Source organism: Nannospalax galili, unplaced genomic scaffold (genome assembly GCF_000622305.1).
Source record: "Nannospalax galili isolate Female #2095 unplaced genomic scaffold, S.galili_v1.0 scaffold35, whole genome shotgun sequence".
Lineage (NCBI taxonomy): Eukaryota > Metazoa > Chordata > Mammalia > Rodentia > Spalacidae > Nannospalax > Nannospalax galili.
The window spans coordinates 609,858-631,257 of NW_008336449.1; the positions used below are offsets into that span (position 1 = coordinate 609,858).

The 21,400-nt window shown below is 51.7% G+C and overlaps 3 protein-coding genes across 14 annotated transcripts in view; 2 read left to right on the forward strand and 1 right to left on the reverse strand.

Annotated features, from left to right (window-relative positions):
- Positions 1 to 4,602: 4,602 nt before the first annotated feature.
- On the forward strand, positions 4,603 to 10,585 carry Entpd8 (ectonucleoside triphosphate diphosphohydrolase 8). Of its 6 annotated transcripts, none has more exons than XM_029562576.1 (10): positions 4,603 to 4,913; positions 6,497 to 6,638; positions 6,714 to 6,843; positions 7,784 to 7,934; positions 8,042 to 8,201; positions 8,290 to 8,517; positions 8,619 to 8,882; positions 9,078 to 9,188; positions 9,571 to 9,720; positions 9,824 to 10,585. In XM_029562576.1, the coding sequence occupies exons 2-10, from the start codon at positions 6,513 to 6,515 to the stop codon at positions 10,013 to 10,015; spliced, it is 1,512 nt and encodes a 503-aa protein (XP_029418436.1). In that variant the 5' UTR covers positions 4,603 to 4,913; positions 6,497 to 6,512; the 3' UTR covers positions 10,016 to 10,585. The 6 variants fall into 6 exon arrangements, with proteins under 6 accessions (XP_029418436.1, XP_029418438.1, XP_029418437.1 ...); XM_029562578.1 differs by having other exon boundaries at positions 9,586 to 9,720; XM_029562577.1 differs by having other exon boundaries at positions 6,726 to 6,843.
- Noxa1 (NADPH oxidase activator 1) lies at positions 10,545 to 20,700 on the reverse strand. 7 transcript variants are annotated; one of them, XM_017797659.2, is made up of 13 exons: positions 20,574 to 20,700; positions 19,882 to 20,115; positions 17,313 to 17,395; positions 16,579 to 16,687; positions 15,401 to 15,535; positions 15,075 to 15,182; positions 14,115 to 14,168; positions 12,056 to 12,101; positions 11,809 to 11,867; positions 11,500 to 11,654; positions 11,055 to 11,181; positions 10,838 to 10,970; positions 10,545 to 10,720 (listed from the first exon to the last, which is right to left on the reverse strand). In XM_017797659.2, the coding sequence occupies exons 2-13, from the start codon at positions 20,056 to 20,058 to the stop codon at positions 10,590 to 10,592; spliced, it is 1,317 nt and encodes a 438-aa protein (XP_017653148.1). In that variant the 5' UTR covers positions 20,059 to 20,115; positions 20,574 to 20,700; the 3' UTR covers positions 10,545 to 10,589. The 7 variants fall into 7 exon arrangements, with proteins under 7 accessions (XP_017653148.1, XP_008829417.2, XP_029418445.1 ...); XM_008831195.3 differs by lacking the exon at positions 20,574 to 20,700 and adding an exon at positions 20,312 to 20,364; XM_029562585.1 differs by lacking the exon at positions 20,574 to 20,700 and having other exon boundaries at positions 10,838 to 10,922; positions 11,055 to 11,169; positions 19,882 to 20,250.
- Positions 20,541 to 21,400, forward strand: part of Exd3 (exonuclease 3'-5' domain containing 3) — an 81,262-nt gene continuing 80,402 nt past the window's right edge. Inside the window, 1 exon segment of the mRNA XM_029562586.1 lies at positions 20,541 to 20,673. The gene's annotated coding sequence lies outside the window, so the exon portion shown is untranslated.

Consider the following 21,400-nt stretch of genomic DNA (forward strand, 5'->3'; position numbering starts at 1 on the left):
AATAAATAATTTAAAACAAAAATTGAACTTTGGGGCCAGTGACATGGCTCAGAGGGTAAAGGTGCCAAGCCTGGTGACCTGAGTTCAATACCCAGTAATCACATGGTGGAAGGAGAGAATCAACTCCTAGAAGTTGTCCTCTGACTTCCACGCATGCAGTATGACAAACATACACACATACTCTTACAAAAGTATGTAAAAATGTAATAAAAAATGTGAACTTCATGGGGTACGATGGCTTATGCCTGTGATCTCAACACCTGGAAGACTGAGGTAGAAGAATTTCAAGTTTAAAGTCAGACTAAACTATATAAGAAGATTCTTAGAATTGTTTTTTTACTTTTTTTTTGAGACAGGGTCTTTTTGTAGCCTCAGCTGGCCAGGAACTCACAGGGATTGACCTGCCTCTGCCTTCTGCATGCTGGGATTCAGCTGTTTTGTTTTTTAAAATTCATTCTGTGAAGTAAAAGATGAGCTATGGACTGGGTGCAGTAGTTAATACTGTCAAATTGACAGGATCTGGGATTACCTAGGAGACAAGCCTCTAGGCATGATGCCTTCAAGGGATTTTCAAGATTTGGTTATTTGAAAGGTAGGAAGACCCACCTTAACCATAAGCAGCACCATTCCCTGAGTTGAGTCCTGAATGAAATAAAAAGGAGAATGCAAAGTGGGATGTAGTAGCTCATGCCTTTAATCCCAGCACTCAGGAGGCAGAGGCAGGCAGATCTCTGTGATTTCTAGGCCTGCCTGGAATACATAGCAAGTTCTAAGGCAACCAGGACTGCATAGTGAGACCCCTCTTGAGAGAGAGAGGAGAGAGAGAGAGAGAGAGAGAGAGAGAGAGAGAGAGAGAGAGAGAGGAGATTTTTGTGAGCCTTCATTTGTTTTTTTTTTTTTTTTTTTTTTAAAGATGGGGTCTCCTTGTAGCCCCAGCTGGCCTAGAACTCACTACACTATGTAGATCAGGCTGGCCTTACTCTCACAGAGATCCTTCTGCCTCTGCCTCCCAGGCGCTGAGATTGAAGGGGTGTACCACCTTGCTCAGCTTCTCTCTGCTTCTTGTCCGTTTATGTAGTATGACCAGCTGCCTCATGTTCCTGCTGCCACAACTTCTCTGCCATGACTGTACCCTTAACTGTGAGTCTTTCCTTAAGTTGCTTTTGGAAAGCATTTTCTCATAGCAACAAGACAAGAATCTAGCTGCAAGAAAATTGCTACCAAGAGAGGGTCATTGCTGTGATAAACCTGACTATGTGGTTCATAGGGCTTTGGAACTGGTTTTGGGGGAGAAATATGGGAGATTTTGCAGTGTGTGCTATAAAAGCCTGAGTACTGCACACAGAGCTTAATGGGCCTCTCCTGTGGGAACCTGGAAGACAATAATGCCACAAGAAAGGGTATGGTGGGAGCCTGACTGGATGAGGGCTCAGAAAGGAACACGAGACCTATTAGGATCTAGGCTATGGGCCATTCATGTGATATTCTGGCAAAGAATCCAGCTGCATTTTGCCCACGATCTTGTTATAGGGGCAGGAAGCCCCCTGGGAGGAGGCTAGTCAGGAGAATAAAATCTCTGGCCTGGATAAAAACCCAACTTTCCAGTTTTTCTGGACTTAGCACCACCCTTAGGAAGGCAGGTTCACCTTAAGTTTTTCTATTTTTGTTTTGTTTTTTGGTGGAACATCTAGGTAATGAGATGGTGAAATTTTCCTGAATTCTCACCATTAGCACAGTTTCTGTGGATCTGATTACAGATACGTGCTTTTCTGAAGAATTCAGAAAAGCAAAACCTTCCCTTTTCTTCAGGTATCTTTTCCAGAATACTTTGGGCTGCCCCAACAACTTGTATTTCTTTATTTTTTCTCTAAAGCTTCCTCGTGCTCCTGGGCACATGTCTGACCTACCTCCATACCATGCTCTAAATAGGCATGGCTTTATGACTTTCTTCCTTTGCCCTGGCAACTGTCCTCCTCCTCAAGGCAGCTGCTGAGATTTATGACTTGCCTGACCCAAGGATTGTTCCATAAATTCTAATAAAATTGTCCTAAAGTTTCTGATTTTAATTAATTCTTAAATTCTTTTATGAATGAGACTAAGAATTCTCTGAGGGGTCGGGGGGGGACCCTGTTCTCTCGTGTCAGAAATAAAATCCAAGGTCCAAGGACCCATCAGTACTGCACAAAGAACACACAGACAAAGCAGATTTTACTTTGGCAAAAGGGTGCCTTTCGTGGTCAGTCAGATCCAGCAAGCACACACAGGATCCAGAAGTTTGGTGTGCTTTCATCCCTAACCCAAGAGAACTGTGTCTTTTCCCAGTTGGCTGGAGTCCAACCTCAGTCTTCCAGTTGGCCACTTTTTTTTTTTTTTTTTTTTTTTTTTTTTTTTTTAGTCTTTTTGAGACAGGGTCTCCCTAGAGCCCTAGCTGTCCTGGAACTCACTATGTAGACCAGACAGGCCTTAAACTCACTGAGATCCATCTGCCTCTGCCTCCCAAGTGCTGGGACTACAGGTGTGCGCCACCACGCCCCGGCAGTTGGCTACTTTTAAAAAATCAGTGCAAAAGGAGAAGGGCTCCAACCACCCCAGGCCATCAGGTTCAGGAATGTATCAGGGCCTTTCCTTAAACAAAAATCTTACAGGGTGTGGTGGGATTAAAAGATCAGAATTCCTTGTCATAAACCAAGTTCCAAATTTTACAGGGTTTGAAAGAAAAGACTATCTGTTTCTTATATCTGTATCAACCTCAGAACTTGAGTGAGGTTGAATTGAAAGGTAATAGACTGGGGCTGGAGAGATGGCTCAGCGATTAAGAACACTTGTTCTTGTAGAAGACCCGGGTTTGAATCCCAGCATCCACATGGCAGCTAACAACTGACTGTAACTTTAGTCCTTCAGTCCTAGGGGATCCTCTGACCTCCGTGGGCATTGCACGACACAGGTGCATTTAACCTACATGCAGGCAATACACACATACACATAAAATTAAAAAATAAATAAAATTTTTTAAAAAGTAGCAATATTTATTCTGGGCTATTGTATATTGGACTTATGCATTTTGTTTTCACAGTTAAGAGATTGCTTTGAGTCTCAGAAGAGGCTTGGAACTGTTAGAACTGTTAGAACTGTTAAAGACTATGGATTATCTAGGTTAAATTAATTAAGATGGGAAGACCCGCCTGAACTGTGGGTAGCACCATCCCATGCTGGGTCCTGGACTCAGTAAAAAAAGAGAAATTGAGCCACACAGCAGTGTTCCTCTTTCTTTGCTTCTTCATCTTTTAAAAAAGATTTTTAAGCTGGGCATGGTGTCACAGGCCTTTAATCCCAGCACTCGGGAGGCAGAGGCAGGCGGATCTCTGTGAGTTCAAGGCCAGCCTGGTCTACATAGTGAGTTCCAGGACAGCTGGGGCTATAGGAAAACCCTGTCTCAAAAACACCAAAAATAAATAAATAATTAAAAATAAAAAAGATTTTTATTTGTATTTGTGTGTGTGTGTGTGTGAGAGAGAGAGAGAGAGATTAACATTTGGTATCTCTTCCCCTATTGCTCCTAATTTTAATTAATTAGTTAGTTAATTAATTAATTAATTAATTAGAGACAGGGTCTTTTCCTGAACCTGAAGTTCACCAATTCAGCTACACTGTTTGGCCAGTGAGCTCTGGAGATTTGCCTGCCCCCCATGCCCCCTACCCCACTGGGTTTAAGTGTGCCACCACACACAGACTTTACGTATGTGCCGTAGTCCACCTACTTGTACAGCAAGCACTTTAGCCAGTGCACCATCTCCCCAGCCCCTCTTTTTTTTTCCCCCTTTGGTCTTTCTGAGACAGGGTCTCTCTGTAGCCCCAGCTGTCCTGGAACTCACTACGTAGACCAGGCTAGCCTTGAACTTACAGCGATCCACCTGCCTCTGTCTCCCCAGTGCTGGGATTAAAGGTGTGCGCCACCACGCCCAGCTATTTATCATTTTTATTTTATGTGTATGAGTGTGTTTCTTGCATGTATGTCTGTGCACCCATTGTCATGCAATGCCTGCAGAGGTCAGAAGGGGGTATCAGATCCCCTGGAACTGGAGTTATGGACGGTTGTTAGCCACTGTAACAGTGCTGGGATTCAAACCCAGGTCCTCTGCAAGAGCAGTCCATCCATGCTCCCAACCACTTAAGCCATCTCTCTAGCCTGCCCCTCCCCCCACCTTTGAGACACAGGGATGTAACTCACATTGACTTTGAATTCACTCTTTGCTGAGGATGACCTTAAACTTTGGATCCTTCTGGATACCAGCTAGGATTGCCAGTATGTGACACCTCACCTGTGTTCAGGTGGTGCTGGGAATTGAACACAGGACTTTGTGCATGCTAGGTTAACCATTCTACCAACCAAGCTACATCCAGGCCCTGTGCCTTATGTTTTAAAAGACTCAACAGGGCTAAGGGGAGAATGGCCTCCTCTGGCACTTTTACCTTTACAGTTTTGCCTTGGCCAGCCCACTGCCTCTGACTCCAGGTCATCTGTCACCTGACTCCACTCTAGCCTGGCCCAAATAGGCGGGGCAGAGAGCAAGGTCCACAGTAATGTGTGTGTGTGTGGGGGTGGGTGGGTGTTGTTCTCCCAATCGTCCCCTCTCTGTCATCATCAGGGTAGCTCCAAATGGTTTCTTAAGCTGTGGGGGAACCTCCCTTTCTCCCTCCCAAGGAGTAAGACTCAAGGTGATGTTGATGATGTAAAGCTGATGAACAGCAGACCCTAGGCAACAGGTAGAAAGCAGACCTGCCTCTCCCCACCACAGCCCCAGGTTTGGCTGGGCGGAGACTGAGCGTGGAGGACAGCAGGTGTGCGGAACAGGACGATTGCACCCGGTACAGAGCTTCCTCCAGCTATTCCTGAAGTTTGACTGCCAGTCCAGGTGAGGGTCCCTAAGGGTTGTCCTGGTCTGGGGACTAGCTTGGGGAAGGGGGGTTTTCCTCTGGGTGGGGGAAACCTACCTTGTCCCCTTTTTCTACCTACCTAGCCTCAGGTGCTATTTTCCCAGAGGTAAGGTCGTTGTGTTCTTGGTTCCTGCTTGTGACCTGTTTAACCCTTTGTCCTGGGCACCAATTAGGGATGCACACCAGGTCCTGGTCAGGACACTTGCCTTCTCTTGCCTTGGTCTTCCTTCCTTCAGATGGGCTCGTGCTTCACCTAGCCTGTGCTCAGAAGCCCCAATATCTGCTTGACACTCGAAACACTGAGAGTGTCTGCATTCTTGAAGGACACATTATGAGACACAAGGTCACAGAATGTCAAAGTGATAGAAGCTCAAGGAGCACTCTTTTAGCAGTCCAGTGGGCAGCAGCATCCAGTGTGAGGCTGGCCCTGGAGCAGGGATGACTAGGTGCTGCCTGGTGACCTCTCTGTACATGGGTAGGCTGCAGTAGGTGGAAACTAAGAACTCCTGCTGGATCTCAGAGTAGGGAATCGTGTAGAAATTCTGGGACCCATGGGAAATGGCATTCCCTGGTCAGCCTTGGTCAGATGCCCAGGACCATCTAGGGTTAGCTAAAAATTCTCAGATTCCCATAAGAGAAATCCAAGGTTAAGTTTTCAAAAGGAAACAGATATTTTTCTTAAGTCTAGAATGGGGAGTTGGAAAGATGGCTTAGTGGTTAAGAGCACTGACTGCTCTTGCAGAGGACCCAGGTTCGATTCCCAGCACCCATATGGTGGCTCCAAACCGTCCTTAACTCCAGTTCCAGGGGAATCCGACGCCCTTAGTCCCAGCACTTTGGTAGGCAGAGGCAGGAGGATCTCTGTGAGTTCAAGGCCAGGCTGATCTACATAGTGAGTTCCAGGACAGCTGGGGCTACAGGGAGACCCTGTCTAAAAAAACAAAAAACAAAACAAAACAAAAGCCCAATAAATAAATAAATTAAATATTTAAAAAAAAAGAAGTCTAGAATGACAGCTAGTCTCATGAGGGGCACATACCTAGCCACTGGACCCCAAATGGCATAGTCCTGACCTTGAGGCTTCCAGAGAGAAGCCTCACCTTGGGAGAACCTGGCATGGAGCCCTGAGTTCATCCCAGAGCTGGGGCTTCTCTTGGGAAGACATGGAAACATGACCCCAGAGGGTGGATGGAGCAGAGATGCTCTGTATATGGGTGGGCAAAGCCTATGTAGGGGGGCCTCAGGGTGTTCTGTTGACTCTTGACAGTGGCACCAGAAAAGACTATTCTGGCCCCCATTGGGCTGTGTCCTCAGACAGAACCTTCTGCACTGGCTCCCAAACTCTGTAACAGTGTTGAGCCTGCCCATTTGGACTCTGGGAACTGCCCAAAGGCAGTTGTTTACAGTGTCTGCCCCACCTCCTAAAGGGAGGCTGTCTGAATCCCAGAGCAGGTAAAGTCTGAGGAAGATCAGAACATGTTAAGACCCTGCCTCTGGATGATTGGGGTAGGGGTAGCAGATGGAGTCTGAGTGTCCACTGCTACCCACTGCACCCCTGCAGCTCAGTCCCTCCTGCCATGGGGCTCACCTGGAAGAAACGGGTTTTCATGGCCCTGTTGGGGGTTGCAACAGCCTCTGGTCTCACTGTGCTCATCCTCATCCTGGTGGAGGCCACCAACGTCCTCCTGCCCGCAGACACCAAGGTTTGGCTCAAGGACCTGATGGGGAGGTTGGGCTGGGTGATCAGGACGCTGGCCCCCACACCCTCCTGATCCCAGTGTTGTCCTCAGTTTGGGATCGTGCTGGATGCTGGCTCCTCCCACACGTCCCTCTTTGTGTACCAGTGGCCAGCAAACAAAGAAAAGGACACGGGCGTGGTCAGCCAGGCGATGACTTGCCAGATAGAAGGTCAGTAGGAAATCCCATGACAGGTCATTGCTGCCTGGCTTGGACTCCTGGGTGATGACAGGAGACCCAGCATGAGCGACCACTTGGTAAAAGCAGTTTCCAGCCTGGGTGTGGTGGCATTTGCCTTTAATCCCACTTGGGAGGCCGAGGCAGGCAAATCTCTGTGAGTTACAGGCCAGCTGGGCCTACAGGGAGATCCTGTTTCAAAAAGTCAAAAAAAAAAAAATTAAAAATCTGTTTCCAGTCCTCAACAAAGCAGATCAATTTAAAAGAAAAGGGTTTAGAAGGGTGAAGTGGCACCAGGGTCACACGGTTGGGCAGTGGGATATGGGCCTGGTTCTAGTGAGAACACATACAGCTTTTAGACACTGCCCTCTCTCCTAGGACCTATGTCTGACTTCCCTGCCTGGTTCTACATCTATCATCCAGCCAGGGCCCTTTTTGGCCTCCCAGAGCTTTCCACCTAGGTACTACATGGAGCTATGGCAGAAGCCACCAACTACAGGGCCCTGAGTTTATTTCCTGGGGTTCCACTCAACTTGGGAGGTCAGAGCCTGAAGTCAAGAGGTGGCAGAGTCACCCACTCCAGAAGCCCCAAGATGGAGAAACTCAAGGCTTCCTATCTCTCCTTGTAAGGACCCTAGTCACTGGACTTGATGGTCCACCATGTAATCAAGATGCCGTCCGTCCTCTACAGATCTCCTTTGTTGTTATTCGAGACAGTATCTCACTGTGTAGCCCAGATTGTCCCCAAACTCTCAGTCTCCCCGCCTCAATCTCTTGAGTACTAAGATTATAGTCAAACACCATCATGCCCCAATCAAAAGAAAAAAAAAAGGCTCTCATTCACAGGCTCCAAGCGTCAGAGTATGATCACATGGGGCTACCATGTAGCCCCACCCTTCAGGTGGGAATCTTTTCCTGGGGTGCTGTGTTTCAGGGCCTGGAATCTCTTCCTACACCTCTGACCCCACACAGGCTGGAGAGAGCCTGAGGGGTTGCTTGGAGGAAGCTCTGGCATTGGTCCCAAAGGCCCAACATCAAGAGACACCCACATTCTTGGGTGCCACAGCAGGAATGAGGCTGCTTAGGTGAGGTAGTCTGAAGGGCAACCCTAAAAGCTGGCCTCAACACCCTGGGGTGAGGTAGGGCAGAGGCTGGTGTGGGCTTTCTTCCATCCCTGTCCCTCTCTGTCCAGCCAGAAGAACAGCTCTCAGGCAAGGGACATCCTAGCCGCAGTCTCCCAGGTTCTAAGTGAGTCTCCTGTGGATTTTTGGGGTGCCAAGATCCTGGATGGACAAGATGAAGGTGCCTTTGGTTGGATCACTATCAACTATGTTCTGGGCATGCTCCTCAAGGTGCATGGACAGCACAAGGGTGGGGGCTGGTCTGAGGGCCCAGTGTCTGGGGTTGGCTCCCAGGGCTAAGTACCCTGTCTGTGGTCAGTATTCCTCTGGAGAATGGATCCTACCGGAAGAGGAGATGCTAGTCGGTGCTTTGGACCTCGGTGGGGCCTCCACTCAGATCAGCTTTGTGCCACGGAGCCCTATCCTGGACCAGAGCACCCAGGCCACCTTCCTCCTCTATGGTGCCAACTACAGCATCTACACTCACAGCTACCTCTGCTTCGGCCGTGACCAGGTGCTTTACAGGCTCCTGGTTCAGTTGGCACAGGTGAGCTGGTCTTTGAAGGGTGAGGAGGTGGGATAGCATGGATATAGAACGGAGGGGGGAGGTCTCAGAATTTAGAGTTCATGTTCTTTTCTCTCCTTCAGAGCAGCCCTGTGCCCCGGGTCCGACACCCATGCTACCACAGAGGCTACTATGCCACACTGCCGCTGGCCCCTCTCTCTGAGTCGCCCTGTGTCCACACCATGAACTCCCTAAACCTCACCCAGAACATCACAGTTGAGGGGATGGGCAACCCTGGGGACTGTATGGCAGCTCTCCGGGGTCTCTTCAACTTCTCCAGCTGTCAGGGCCGAGAAGACTGTGCCTTCAATGGAGTCTACCAGCCCCCCGTGCATGGCCAGTTCTATGTGAGCACCTATCCCTACTCCAAGCCCTGGCTTCCTCCTGGGGCCCCGATCCTCCTCTGACCCCAGGGGCTCCAAGGACAAGTAGAACAGAAGGATCCCTGGCTGGCTCTTAGGTCCTCGGGCACCTGTGGGAAGACCTGACTAATGTGTCCTGGGCCTCCGGCAGGCAGGCACAGCCTTCTCCACTTCCCCCAGGCCTTCTCCAACTTCTACTACACCTTCCACTTCCTGAACCTCACCTCCAGGCAGCCACTGAGCATCGTCAATGCCACTATCTGGAAGTTCTGCCTGAAATCCTGGAACGTGGTGGGTGGTACTGGATGCCTGCCCTAGCTACCCCCTGTGCTGCAGTTATAGGCAGGCAGTCTGAGGTCTTACGGGGCTTCACTGACCAGAAATTTGTGGTAAAGCCCTGTTTAGGCAGCAGAGTTGGGGAAGGAAGCTGTAGGAGGGAGAGGCCAGCCCTGGGTGGGAGGGAGGTCCAGAGTCCTGAGCCCTGATGGGACCAGCCTCTGGTTGTCATGAGATTGGCCATTCCAGTCCCTCCTAGCTAGAGCGTAGTCTCCAAGGGTCTGAGGAAAAGGCTTTGAGACACTTGACACTGTCCTGCTACTGGAGACTTGGGGCTTGGATGTGTTTGGTGGGGGTAGGTGCTCAGGGGTCCTCGAGGCTCCCACCCATTCCTCAGCTTCTGGAACCCAAGGTAGAGGCCAGCTATCCAGGGCAGGAACGCTGGCTGCGGGACTACTGTGCCTCAGGCCTGTACATCCTCATGCTGCTGCTAGAGGGCTACAAGTTCAGCGAGGAGACCTGGCCCAGCATCCAGTTTCAGAAGCAGGTGACTGCTGCCTGGTGTCTTGGCATGTCCAGTCCAGGATGAGTGGGATAGGGGTCTGGGGCAGCTGCCCACCAGTCCTGAGGCAGCCACATACATCTCACAGGCTGCCGGCACGGACATTGGCTGGACCCTGGGCTACATGCTGAACCTCACAGGCATGATTCCTGCAGAGGCACCGGCTGAGTGGCGAGCTCAGAGCTACGGCATCTGGACAGCTGGAGTAGTGTTTGTGGTGCTGACCCTTGTGGCCATTCTTGGGGCAGCTGCAGTCCAGCTCTTCTGGCCCCAAGACTAGGCGGAGGCCAAGCTGAACTGGATCGCAGACAGGGATGTGTCTGAAGCAAGAACAATTGGGATTCATCGGCAGCAACATAAATACTTTTACCTTGTGAGCCAGCATCAATCGTCTTTAGGAAAGAAAATTCCTGGCACATAGGACCTGCTAGGTACATCTGGTTGCCTGTCCTTATGAGCCCCTGACCCTTAGGGGCTCCAGCCTAACAAGCAGACCAGGAGGGCCACCTCCTGACAATCCTGGTCCCCCTCTGCCCTCAGGATAGCATTGGCTATTGGGACTATAGTATTTCAAGGGGCAGGAACAGGAGGGAAACCTGGCTCTGGGAAGAGGCAGCCATGAGGATAGGGCTGCCCCGGAAGAGAGCTGTGGACAGACCAGCAGAGACCCCTGACTTCCCTCACTGTAATCAAACTGGAGCAGATGGTCAGGATGTAGGTCTGCAGGTCATCCTGGCTCTCTCACCCTCTCAGAAACTTTGATTGGGTTCCCTTTGTCACCAATCCCAGAATATGGACCACACAAGCGGTGAGGGGGATAGTTTTTATTAAAAGCAGCCTTGCCACAGTATTGCTTAGTGCTGTTCTTCTGGCTGGGGTCCCTGGGCAGGTAGGGCTTCTTCACAGGCACCAAGTGGGACCACAAAGCACTTGGGGAAAATGCCAATGCAGCCGTTGCAGTGTCCCTCCAGCCACGCTTCATCCACTATGGGGACGTGTTGGGTGATATGTTTGCTCATAGCTAAGGCTAAGCACCAGAGCACACCTCTCCCCTGAGGCCTGGGAAGCCCAGCAGTGTTGGGGAAGGGCAACCTTATCTTACCTTCACACAGAACATCCACCATGTCACCTCGGTGGAAATTCAAGTCCTCAGGCCTGTGAGCTGAGTAGTCGTGCTGAGCTACAACCTGGTAGAGAACTGGTCGGCCCCCGGCCCCCTGTGGCAGGAGGGTGGGCTACATGGGCAGCACAGCAGAGGGGACTCCCCTATACTTGTCCTGACTGCCATCAGTGGGCATACAGTCCTTCCCATGACTCACCCGGCACTGGAGCTGTAACCCTCTTGGGCCCAGGGCCACATCCTTCCACATGCTCTGCAGTGATTCCTCCGTGGGGACAGGGATCCAGAGCCTCTCCTCTTCTGAGGCTTGGTAACTGCGAAGAGTCCTGTGAGTGGGCCACAATGGTGGGGGGGCAAGCACCTGGTGCTTGGACTTCTCCTAGAGGAAGCTAACCTCTGTGGCCCTTCAGCGTGACCAGCCCTGGCTTCCAGCAACTGCCTAGGATCCTAGGCCTAGTGCTAGGGAAGCCTTAGCTTTGATCTTTCTGGGCCCAAGAAGTGCCCAGTTCATGGTTAAAAAAACAAAACCAAAACCAAAGCACTTCCCCTCCAGCTCAGAATAATTCCTCCTTCCCTATAGCTCAGAGCCAAACTCTCTCCTTAGCAACCCCTACTCCTGCCCCCAGGGAAGCTTTCTGACCTACCTGAGCTGCCCCATCTGCGCCTGATGAAGGAGGGCTTGAGCCAGCAGTGCCCTGAGACTGGACAGGCCAGCTCCTCTTGGGGCCTTCAGGGCTACAGTAAAGTGGCACTGCACAGTGACTGCCACTGAGGACTCAGGGCCCTTTGCCACTGCTCCCTGAGGACAGAACCAGGGTTGCATGGCTTATGAAGGCAGGATGGGCCTTGAGCCCAAGGGGTGAGGACAGAGGCTAAGGAAGGCTGGGTTGAGGGCTGGAAGGTAGACTGAAGGCCTTGCTTCAAGTAACTGATGGGGAAAGGATGGCTCTTACCCTAGCTCCAGAGGAATCCTCAGGGGAGCCTGGCCCAGGCCTCTCAGATGCCAGCAACCCTGTAGCACAGGGCAGAGCTCATGTGGTCATCTTTCCACAAAGGAGACACTTGGGAATAGAGAATGGCTGGCAAGTAGTTTTTCCTTGCCCTAAACTTTCCTTAAAGGACACAGTATCCATGTTCCAGCTCCCCTGAGGAGGCTCCTTCCACAGAGACCCATACCCCTAGTGCTCAGGATCCCTGTACCTGTGGATGGAGGAGGCGGAGAGCCAACTTGCTCCACCTGGGGTCTCTGCAAGGGAAGCCAGAGTTAGTAGGACCTTGGGAATGGGGATCCTGGAGTGTAGGGGTCTTGGAATGGGGGATCTGAACTCAAGGGAGAAACTCCCTGCCTGGAGCTTGTCAGGAGCCTTGGGCTCTTTTGTGATATAGCCAACAGTGGTGAAGATGTGTCTTGGGAGCTGGGCCTGTAACTAGCAGGAAGCCATCAGCCAATCCTGTGTTTGGGAGGAAATTCATGGTAGGCCCTGATCCCAGGGTAACCTGGGAACAGGATTGGATCCCCACAGGCCTGGAGTCTACAGACTGCCTAGCATCAGTGGGGAGCCAACCCACTTCTCAGGCCTTCTATGAGGTCCCACTCTAGTTGGGTAGGTTCCCCAATGGCCCTGGGAAGCTCAGGATGAAGTCTAGCCCAGATAAGGGTACCCTGAGTTGGAAGAGAGGTGGAGACCGATGCCCTCAGTTGGGCATTCATGAGTGTGGCTTGTGAGCTGATTTTAAGGTAGGTGACTAGGGAAATGAAGTGTTTGGCCCTTGTGAGGCTTACAACCCAATACAGGGGCCAGTAGATGCAGGTTTAAGCACCTGGGAATTTTTGAGCACATTATAAAATGGAAAATTACTTCTGAGGACACTGAACTGTTGGATTGGAATGAACCGAATATTGTTGAAAATAAAGTGGATGCAACTATTTTCACTGTGCCCATATTAAATCTCGTAAGGTGCCACTACTGGGCTCTTAGGGCTGTTGCAGAGCAACCAGGGTTCCTGACTGACCCCTTCTCATCCAGGCACCAGGGGCTTGGAAGGCTTTCAAAGTCCCTGAAGGCAGGCTAGAGTTGTCTGGGCCTCTTGACCTGCCTGTCCCCAGGCTGTCATGTGATCTGAACACTGTCTGACTGCCCACCAGAGGCCTCAACCTTTGCTCAACCAGCCCCTGTAGTGGGTACCAGAGAGGTGCTCTGTTTTCTCTTTCCCTGGTATCCAGTTACTGTGGCCTGGCTATCAGGGGGCTACCTGCCCTCCCAAAAGCCTAGGCTCACTCTCTGGCTCATGGCCGGAGAATGGCTCAGGGCCTGGTCAGAGCTGACCCTCTCAGCAAGAGTGGAGATGTGGTAGGTGCCAACTCTTCAGAAGTCTAAATCTCAGGCCCTGGAAGGAGGGTTGCCCTCTTTCTCAGGACTTTCTTGGCATGGGGTTCAAGCCCTGGCCCAGCCTGTTCAAGCCTTTCTGTTGCCTGGGTCTAGAGGGTTCCTTGAAATGAGGTACGCACATAGAAGCTGGGGCAGCAAGGAGAGTGGGGCCCTGGCCCAGGGTTCCATGACTCGTTCTGTCTCCAATACAATGACTTAAGCACCCCCCAATCTCAGCAGCCCCATTTTTCAAACTGTGTAAGAACCCAACCCCAGCATTTTACACCACTGAGGCGGTGTCCCCTCCTGGGCAGCTCAGCTCACACCCTTATGCCCTCACTATGGAGCTGCCTGGAGAAACAGTGACCATGAGAGATAATTTTATGGTAGGCAGAGAAGGAACATGGGGAAGGGGCTAGGGAAGTCAGGTGCCCCTTCTCTGGTACTAGGAGTTCATGTCCCCTAGCTGGCAATGGACATACTCAGTCTACAAAAAACAGAAATCCAGGCCTTACATATAGGGCTTCTGCCCCACACAAGTGAAGGACCATAGAGAACCCTTTCCTACCCTTTCTTACTGTAATGCAGCCCTGAGACCGTCTTCATCATTGCCTCCCTGTCCCTATGGGCACAAAGTGACAACCTCACCCTGGCTGAGTGGGGACTGATCAGCAGGTCCTCCTCCTATCATTAAGATGGACAGGGCAAGATGTGCTTACAGACCATCAAACTGGCCTGACACAACCACCACTCTCCTATCTCTTATCAGAAGTTGGGAACAATGGAGGTAGAATGCCAGGGACCAAAGAGGTCTCAGAATTACAGTGATGCACAGTTCTGCAAACCCAGGCTAGGATGGAACTGTGTTTGCTAGCTGCCGGCCCTCCTACCTGTTGAAGCCAGACGTCTGAGTGTTGGTTATCAGGGATAGAAGGGGCAACCACCTAGTGGGGATAGGCATACAGTTGTGTTAGGGCCCCGTGGGGTCTGCTTCTCCAGTCACCCTGCCCCCTTCACTCTGTGGCTCCAATATGCAAGGTGTGGGCTGCGACACCCACTCCAAACTGCAGGACCTCCTTTGCAGAAAAACTTGTGACAAAGAGAAATATCTGTGCTGATAATGTCAACTTATTTTTAGTACACTTTTAAAATGTTTTTGTTTCTTGTAACAGTCTTCCACTATGATAAGTGGACCCTATGGATGCATGAGTACAGTCCCGTCTCCACCCACACCTAGCCTGCTTCAGGGGACATTCGTAGGCAGTGCACATCTCAGGCAGCTGCACATAGTCACATAGTGTTAGTCTCTCCAGCACAAGTGCTGTTGCAAGTGATCACAGGTGTGTGGTCAGCCCTAGGGCCACCAGTACAATAACAAGGTGGCCCTCCTTTGTGATACCACAAGTGGCTATTTTCCCAAGTTCCTCTCCTACATTTAGAGGTGGGATACTCTCCCATATCCTGTGACTTAGGGGACCTGATATGCCCTAGGCTGGCTACACACATCCCTTCTGGGACCTTGTTGCTAGCAGTGATGCAGAGACACTAGGAATAGCCAGGAGGAATGGCGGATCAAGGAGGGGCATCACTAGGGATCCCCATCAAAAGGCCTGAGCACCTGCTTTTACAACTGACTTTCAGTAAGTTCTGCCGCTAGGTCTATAGCCTCATGTAAGGACACTCAACCCACAACCCCCACCTTCTACTGGTCTAGTTTTCAAATGACTTTGACCAAGTCCACCTGCCTCATGAACACACTGGGTGCAGGAGCCATACCATGAGTTTGATATAGGCTCCAAATGCCCCTTGGCAGCTGGGTACCCAAGCTGGGAAATGCCCTCTTGCTTTACCTTAGCCTTGCCGAGGAAATCCATTGGTTCCAGGTGCTTCAGGTGCTGCCTGGGAGGCCAGAAGACCTCACCCTTGGGGACTTGCCACAGCTTCAAGGGGACCTGTGTCTGGGAGGGAACATGTGAACCTGGGTGACCACAGCTGCAAGAGTCCTGAGCCTTGGAGCAGAAGGGGCCACTTGAGCTTCCATCATTTCTCACAGGCCACAGGAAGCATGCAGCACCCAGGCCACCTCTCTCATACAGTTATTCTTGAGAGGGTAAGCTACATACCTTGACCCCAAACCAGACTGACCCTCACTTGCCCTCCACACCTTACTCCTCACCTGCACTTGGTTCAAAGCAATGTCCAAGCTATCCTGGGCCCCCTCTGGCCACTTGGAGATGGCCTCCTCTAGTGTATTGGCAGCCTGGGTCCAGAGCCCTACCTGGCACTGTGCTGATGCCATGTTGTACAGCACCTGTAACAAGGGCAGAGGTGACCATAAGGGCAAGGTCCCTATCTGGTCTTCATCTGAGCTCTCCAGCCATAGTGGCCGACATGGGAGAGGTTGGTGGGGATGAGGCCACTGGTTGCCTGGCTGGGTCAGTTGTGTGAACCCAAGTGGTCATGCTGTATGTCCAGCTCAATCCTGATAGGGCCATGCTTTGCTTTGGGCTTTTCTGCTTGGGACAACAGAAGTAGCTCTCCATTTCAAAGTGTCACCCCCTCTTCTGCACCACACCACCCCTATTCACTGCTCCTTCTCAGTCTAGTGTCTGAGTGTTTCCACTGGTGGTCTGGGGGCACTCAGAAATCCACAATGCAGTGGGGTAGATCCTTCTCATGGGCAGATTTGGACTGACTTAAGGCTGTCCCATAGTCTTAGTGACATGTGAAATCATATGATGCTCTGGGAGCCCATCCTCCTATCACCCTGGAGAGGCAAGCACATAACCAACACAGCTTTGCTACAAGGAGAGAAACTCACCCACTCTTCCTGTGACCCTCTTTTCCCACCATTCCCTCTGCCCCATCTGCAGATAATGCTGAACCAACTCTCCAATCCAATTGGTCTGTCACCTTGCCACAATCTTCAATTCTGCCCTACTTTTCTCCCACCAAGAGCCCATGCTAGCTTACTCCAAAGAAGTGTGACCAGTCTCCCTTCACTGTTCCAGCCACCTTGGGCAATCAAGAGCCAGGAAATTGCAGGTCTCCAGGAGCTTTTGGCCAGACAGGATATCTCAGTTCATATGGCTGATCATGACCTAACACCACACATAGGGGGCATGCCACAGCCCCTGAGAGCACTTAGACTGCACTCTAAGTGCAGGACCATAGTCAGCACCCCAGACTGTATCTTAGGACCTCCACGGCAACCCAGAGCCACACACAGCACCTTAGAATTCCCATGCACCCTGCGACCTCTGACAGAACCCCAGGGCCACAGAGATCCCCAAGCCTCAGTGCAGTGATACCCCTTGACAGGTGGACCCTACACAAGTCCCCATACCCACTTACGTCCCAGGCTTTCAGTCTGAAGTGCAGGCCCAGTTGTGTGTAGTCAATGGCAGCATTGCCCCTCAGTTGTATCAGGGCCAGCTGGAAGTCAGACACAGCCTCCTGAAACCTGTGGGTAGCAGGGGTCTCTCAACAGCCACAAGGGAGAAGCTGAGTCTGTGAAGGGTGGCTTTTGGGTGCCCCCCCATCCTTCTTTCCCTTCAAGCTCTTGAGGAGGCCTGAGGGCAGTAGTGGTCACCCAGATCTTAGCACTTGGTGGACACTCAAGTCCTGACCAATGTGCTTAGTGGAAGTTTACTGTCCACTTTTGCTCAGCCTCCTGGGAACTTGCTCCTTCTTCCTGACAGGGGCCCTTACTTGTACCCAGACCCACTCCTTTCCTGGATCTCCTGCCCTAACTTCATGGGGGCTTCCTTTTCTAATCTCTGAACTTCAAATTTTGGCTAGAATCTCTCTTTTCCCTGACTAGACACCCCACCTCCTGCAGGCAGCCTCCTGGGCTGATTGGCACCTGTAGTCCTGATTGTCCTCCTTCTCTGGCTTCCCTTAGAAAGCTGTGTGGCCATCCACATCCTGGGACAAGCCCTCATTTTCACATCTGCAAACTGGCTATAAACACAGTTCTTATTACTAGACATGAGGAGAGATGCTGAGAGGGAAGGAAGTGGGTGCAAACATGGGTTTTCAGAGACAAAGAGCCACCCAGTAAGGACAGGGGACCCTGCCGTCCTCACCTCTCCAGGTGGAAGTTGGCCACTCCCCGCTGAAGGAAGCCAACAGCCATACAGGTGTCCTTGGTCACTGCTTGGTCAAATGCCTAAAGACAAAAATGCCATGGAACACCAAACTCTACAGCCAAACACCTCAATGCCACAGATGCATATGGAAATCCATCATTCAGTGAGAGCTGTCTGCAGGAGGTACCTGTACAGCTGGACAGGGTGTCATAGCACATGCTCTTCGGCTGCCTTAAGCATCTCAGGATAGACTCGGGGCATATCTCTGTGATGTAGAAACCCAATCTGTCTACCATAAGCACAGGGAGATGCTGAAGGAAAACCTCCAAGGTGTCAGTAACAGTTATCTCTGGGGGATGGGACTGTGCAAAACTTTTGTCTTTTTAAACTTTTGGTAGTTCACACAAAATGGCATACTAGATATCGATCAGAATCAGAACACGGAAGTCTTAGTAGAGCTGCATGGAAAGCACAGCCCTTCCTTAAACCAAACTCAGATATGTTCCCCAGCAGGGACAGCAGCCATCAATTAAACACTGGCAATAAGAGAGGTGGTGTGGTTTCATGATAGCAAATCTGGCCAGGTGGAGGGCTGGTTGGCTGCTGAACTGGGTCTGAAGTTTGCAAGTGCCACAATCAGCCTGCAGATGGAGTGGCTGCTCATTTGCTGTCCCATCACACTCAGCAGCTACATCGACATCGTGAGTGTCGCACCAACAGGCCAAGGTGTACCCGCCCAGACCCTCACCTGACCTGTACCCCAAACCATTAGTTTTCCTTATTGGATTTGCTCCAGTTGCATCTTAGAGGTTCCAGGTCTGATATGCCTACGCTGTTCACATACTAATTTCATTGACTTTAGGCAGTGCCCATTCTTCCTCTTATAGCAGAGCATTTCACAAACCCTTGCCCCATCTCTAGTTATAGTGTGCGAGGAGGTGAGGACTGGGTTGGCCTAACACATGACTCACTTTTCAGCCACCTGGGAACAGATCATTAAAATTTCCTTTCCCCCATAATAACATTTTAATAAGGAAGTTGTTCCTAACATAATTGTAGGCATGATACGGAGGTAAGAAATGTTAGAAGAGGGCTGGCAAGATGGCTCAGCTGGTAAAGGTGCTTCCCAGCAAGCCTTACAACCTGAATTCCATCCCTGGGTCCTACATGGTAGAAGGAAAGACCTGACTCCCACAAGTTGTTGCCCCCTGACCTACACACACACACACACACACACACACACTCAATCAATCCATAAAATATAATAAAAAGGTTTTTTTTTTTTAAAAAAAAAAGAAAGAATAGGGACTGGAGAGATGGCTCAGCAGTTAAGAGCACTGACTGCTCTTGCAGAGGATCTGGGTTCGATTCCCAGCACCCACCCGGCGGCTACGAACCGTCCTTAACTCCAGTTCTAGGGGAATCCAAAGCCCTCTTCTGACCTCCACGACACTGCACGACACGGGTGCACTCACGTACAATATACTCGTACACATAAAAGAAAAAAAAATAATAAAAAAGAAAGAAAGCCGGACGTGGTGGTGCACACCTTTAATCCCAACACTCGGGAGGCAGAAGCAGGCAGATCTCTGTGAGTTTGGGGCCAGCCTGGTCTACATAGTGAGTTCCAGGACAGCTGGGGCTACAGGGAGACCCTGTCTCCAAAAGACCAAAAAAAAAAAAAAAAGAATAAAGAGAATGTAAGGGACCCTCTCCACCCACCTTGATCTTCCCAATGGTAAAGTTCTGTAGTGGGAACTCTCTCCCATGGTGCTTAGGTGTCCTTGCTGCTCTTCTGTGTGGTGTCCAGGTAACTTTCACTGCCCATGAGAATGAGTGAGAAGGTCTGAGTGGTAGGTAAGGTGCTGTGGACTTAGGTCACACAGCCATGTTCATTTTGATGAACGTGAAGCACTTAGAAAGGCAGGGAGTGCCCTGGCTTCTTACCCACAGTGCACCCCTGATCTCTTGGTTCTGCTTTGAGAGACAGATGGGGAGACTGGTGAATGCTCAGAACTGGGAAGACAGACCCTGTGCCATTTCCATCACCACAAGCATCTGCTGAAGTCCCTTTTCTCCACACTTACACCTCAGAAACAGAGCCTGGTGACTGAGCCCCGACCCCTGATTCTGACTCTGATTCAGCCTCCAGCCTGCCTTCCATACAGTATGTCCCTTCCTCAGTGTTGAGCATCTGAGCCAGGGCTGCCCCTGACCTGGTACAGGACTGCTGCATTTGGCCCAGGTGGTGTCTATGGATACTGAGGATGCCCTGTGCCCCTTTCTGGCCTCAGCTCAAGGGGTAGGAGGGGTCTCTCAACTACACAGCTTTTACCTGCCTTACGCAGTCCTTAAGAGGGAACACCGGAAGGAAAATCTCTAGGTAAATGACGGAGGTGAAGGGCAGGGAACCTCCTCCTCCAGTGGCCACGAGGTGGTCAAGGGGGTAATTTTCAAGGGTGTCCATTAAAAGGCACAATTCGTGCCTGGAGTCACATCTTCATTCGCACCCCTATGGGCCTCCCACAGGGATAGGGGTCTCTGTAACCAGTCCCGGGGCGTTTACCCGCAGTGCGGCCTCAGGATCCCCGGCCATCAGGTGCACGCAGCCCACGTTGAAGCATATCTTGGCCGGCGGCTGTCGGACGCCGGAGAAGAATCGCAGCGCGCAGTCCCAGTCCCCGCGCGCCACCGCCTGTACGCCGCGGTGCCAGTCACGCACCTGATCCCTTAGGGAGCTCATGGCACCGAGAATACTTGCTTTGCGGCGATGGACGTTAGCTCCTCCAATCCGAGAGCGCTGGGAAGGAGAGGGGATCCAACAGTGATTAGTGGACCGTGGTCAGGCGCAAAGCAGAACCGACCCGGCTGGTGGGGCGCGAAGCCACGGGAGCTCCCTCACTCAAACTGAGCCTGCGGTCCCGCCCCCGACACGAGCTCCTGCCCCACATCCATAAGACCCGCCCACCCACGTGGACACCCCCTTCCCAACTCACCCTCGCCACCAGCCTCCTTTCCGATGTGATCACGCCCCTTGCTCTAGCCACCGTCCCCCGGTCCGAGGCCCCGCCCCCTCCCCGCCCCACCACCTTCGGGCCTATCTGCCCATTCCTCGTCCCCAAGACCACGCCCATGCCCACGCGGACACACCCTTCACCCCCCAATCCCTGCCATCCCGCTTCTCGCCGGTTGTGACCACGCCCCTTCTTTCAGTCAGGCCCCGCCCCATCTTTCGTGTGTGCAGCGTTTCCTCCCTACCGGGTGTTCTGGGTTAACCGGTCCGGTCGCGCTGCAGCGGTTGAGCGTAGGTTCCGGGCACTGAGAGTGGACGGTGTGTAGCAGAGCTACCTGCTCAGAGGTGAGCGACCTCGGGCCTGGTGGGTTGCCAGGGAGACCCGACAGAAGCGGCCCAAAGATTGGCTGGGCCCCACCGCCGGCTCCGCCCCGGTGCGTGTCCTCCGGAAGGGGTCGCCACGGGCTGATGGGTTGGGCCAGGCTACTGCGGGAGGCATGCACTGGGCGGGGCCCCTGGCCGTGTGACCACGCCTAGCGCCCCCCGCGGAGGCCCCGGTAGTGCTGGCTTGGCTGCCCGCCATGCACTTTCTTTTCACGCGAGTGACTCTCGGGGCTGGGCCTCTTTCCACCTGCCCTTGCAGGTTACAACTGTCCAGAAACCACCAGTTGAACAGCTCCCTGTAGTGTCCGTTTACAGACTGGTGGGGTGGCCGATATGGACTTTGTAGAGCACCTAGAGGACTTCTTTAAACATTGGTTGAGGTCCTCCCTCGGTATGGAGGGTTGTCAGCCTTATCCAAAGCTGCTGATCCAAACGTTAGTTCCACCTGAAAACGTGCCTCTGACACGTGACTGACCATGTGTTGGGGCACCATGGCCTGGCCTCTTTGACTCACGAGTTGAAGCACCACGGCATCCAGCCAAAGCAACCCGGCTCAGCTGCAGCTCAGGCCCGTCCAACCTCCCTGTCTGGTTGTTGGTTCCCTATTCTCAGAGTTACAACTGATTTTCTTCCCGTGTGACCCAAAATACCCAAACCCTAGCCTCTGAGAAGAGTGGGCACTCCCCTT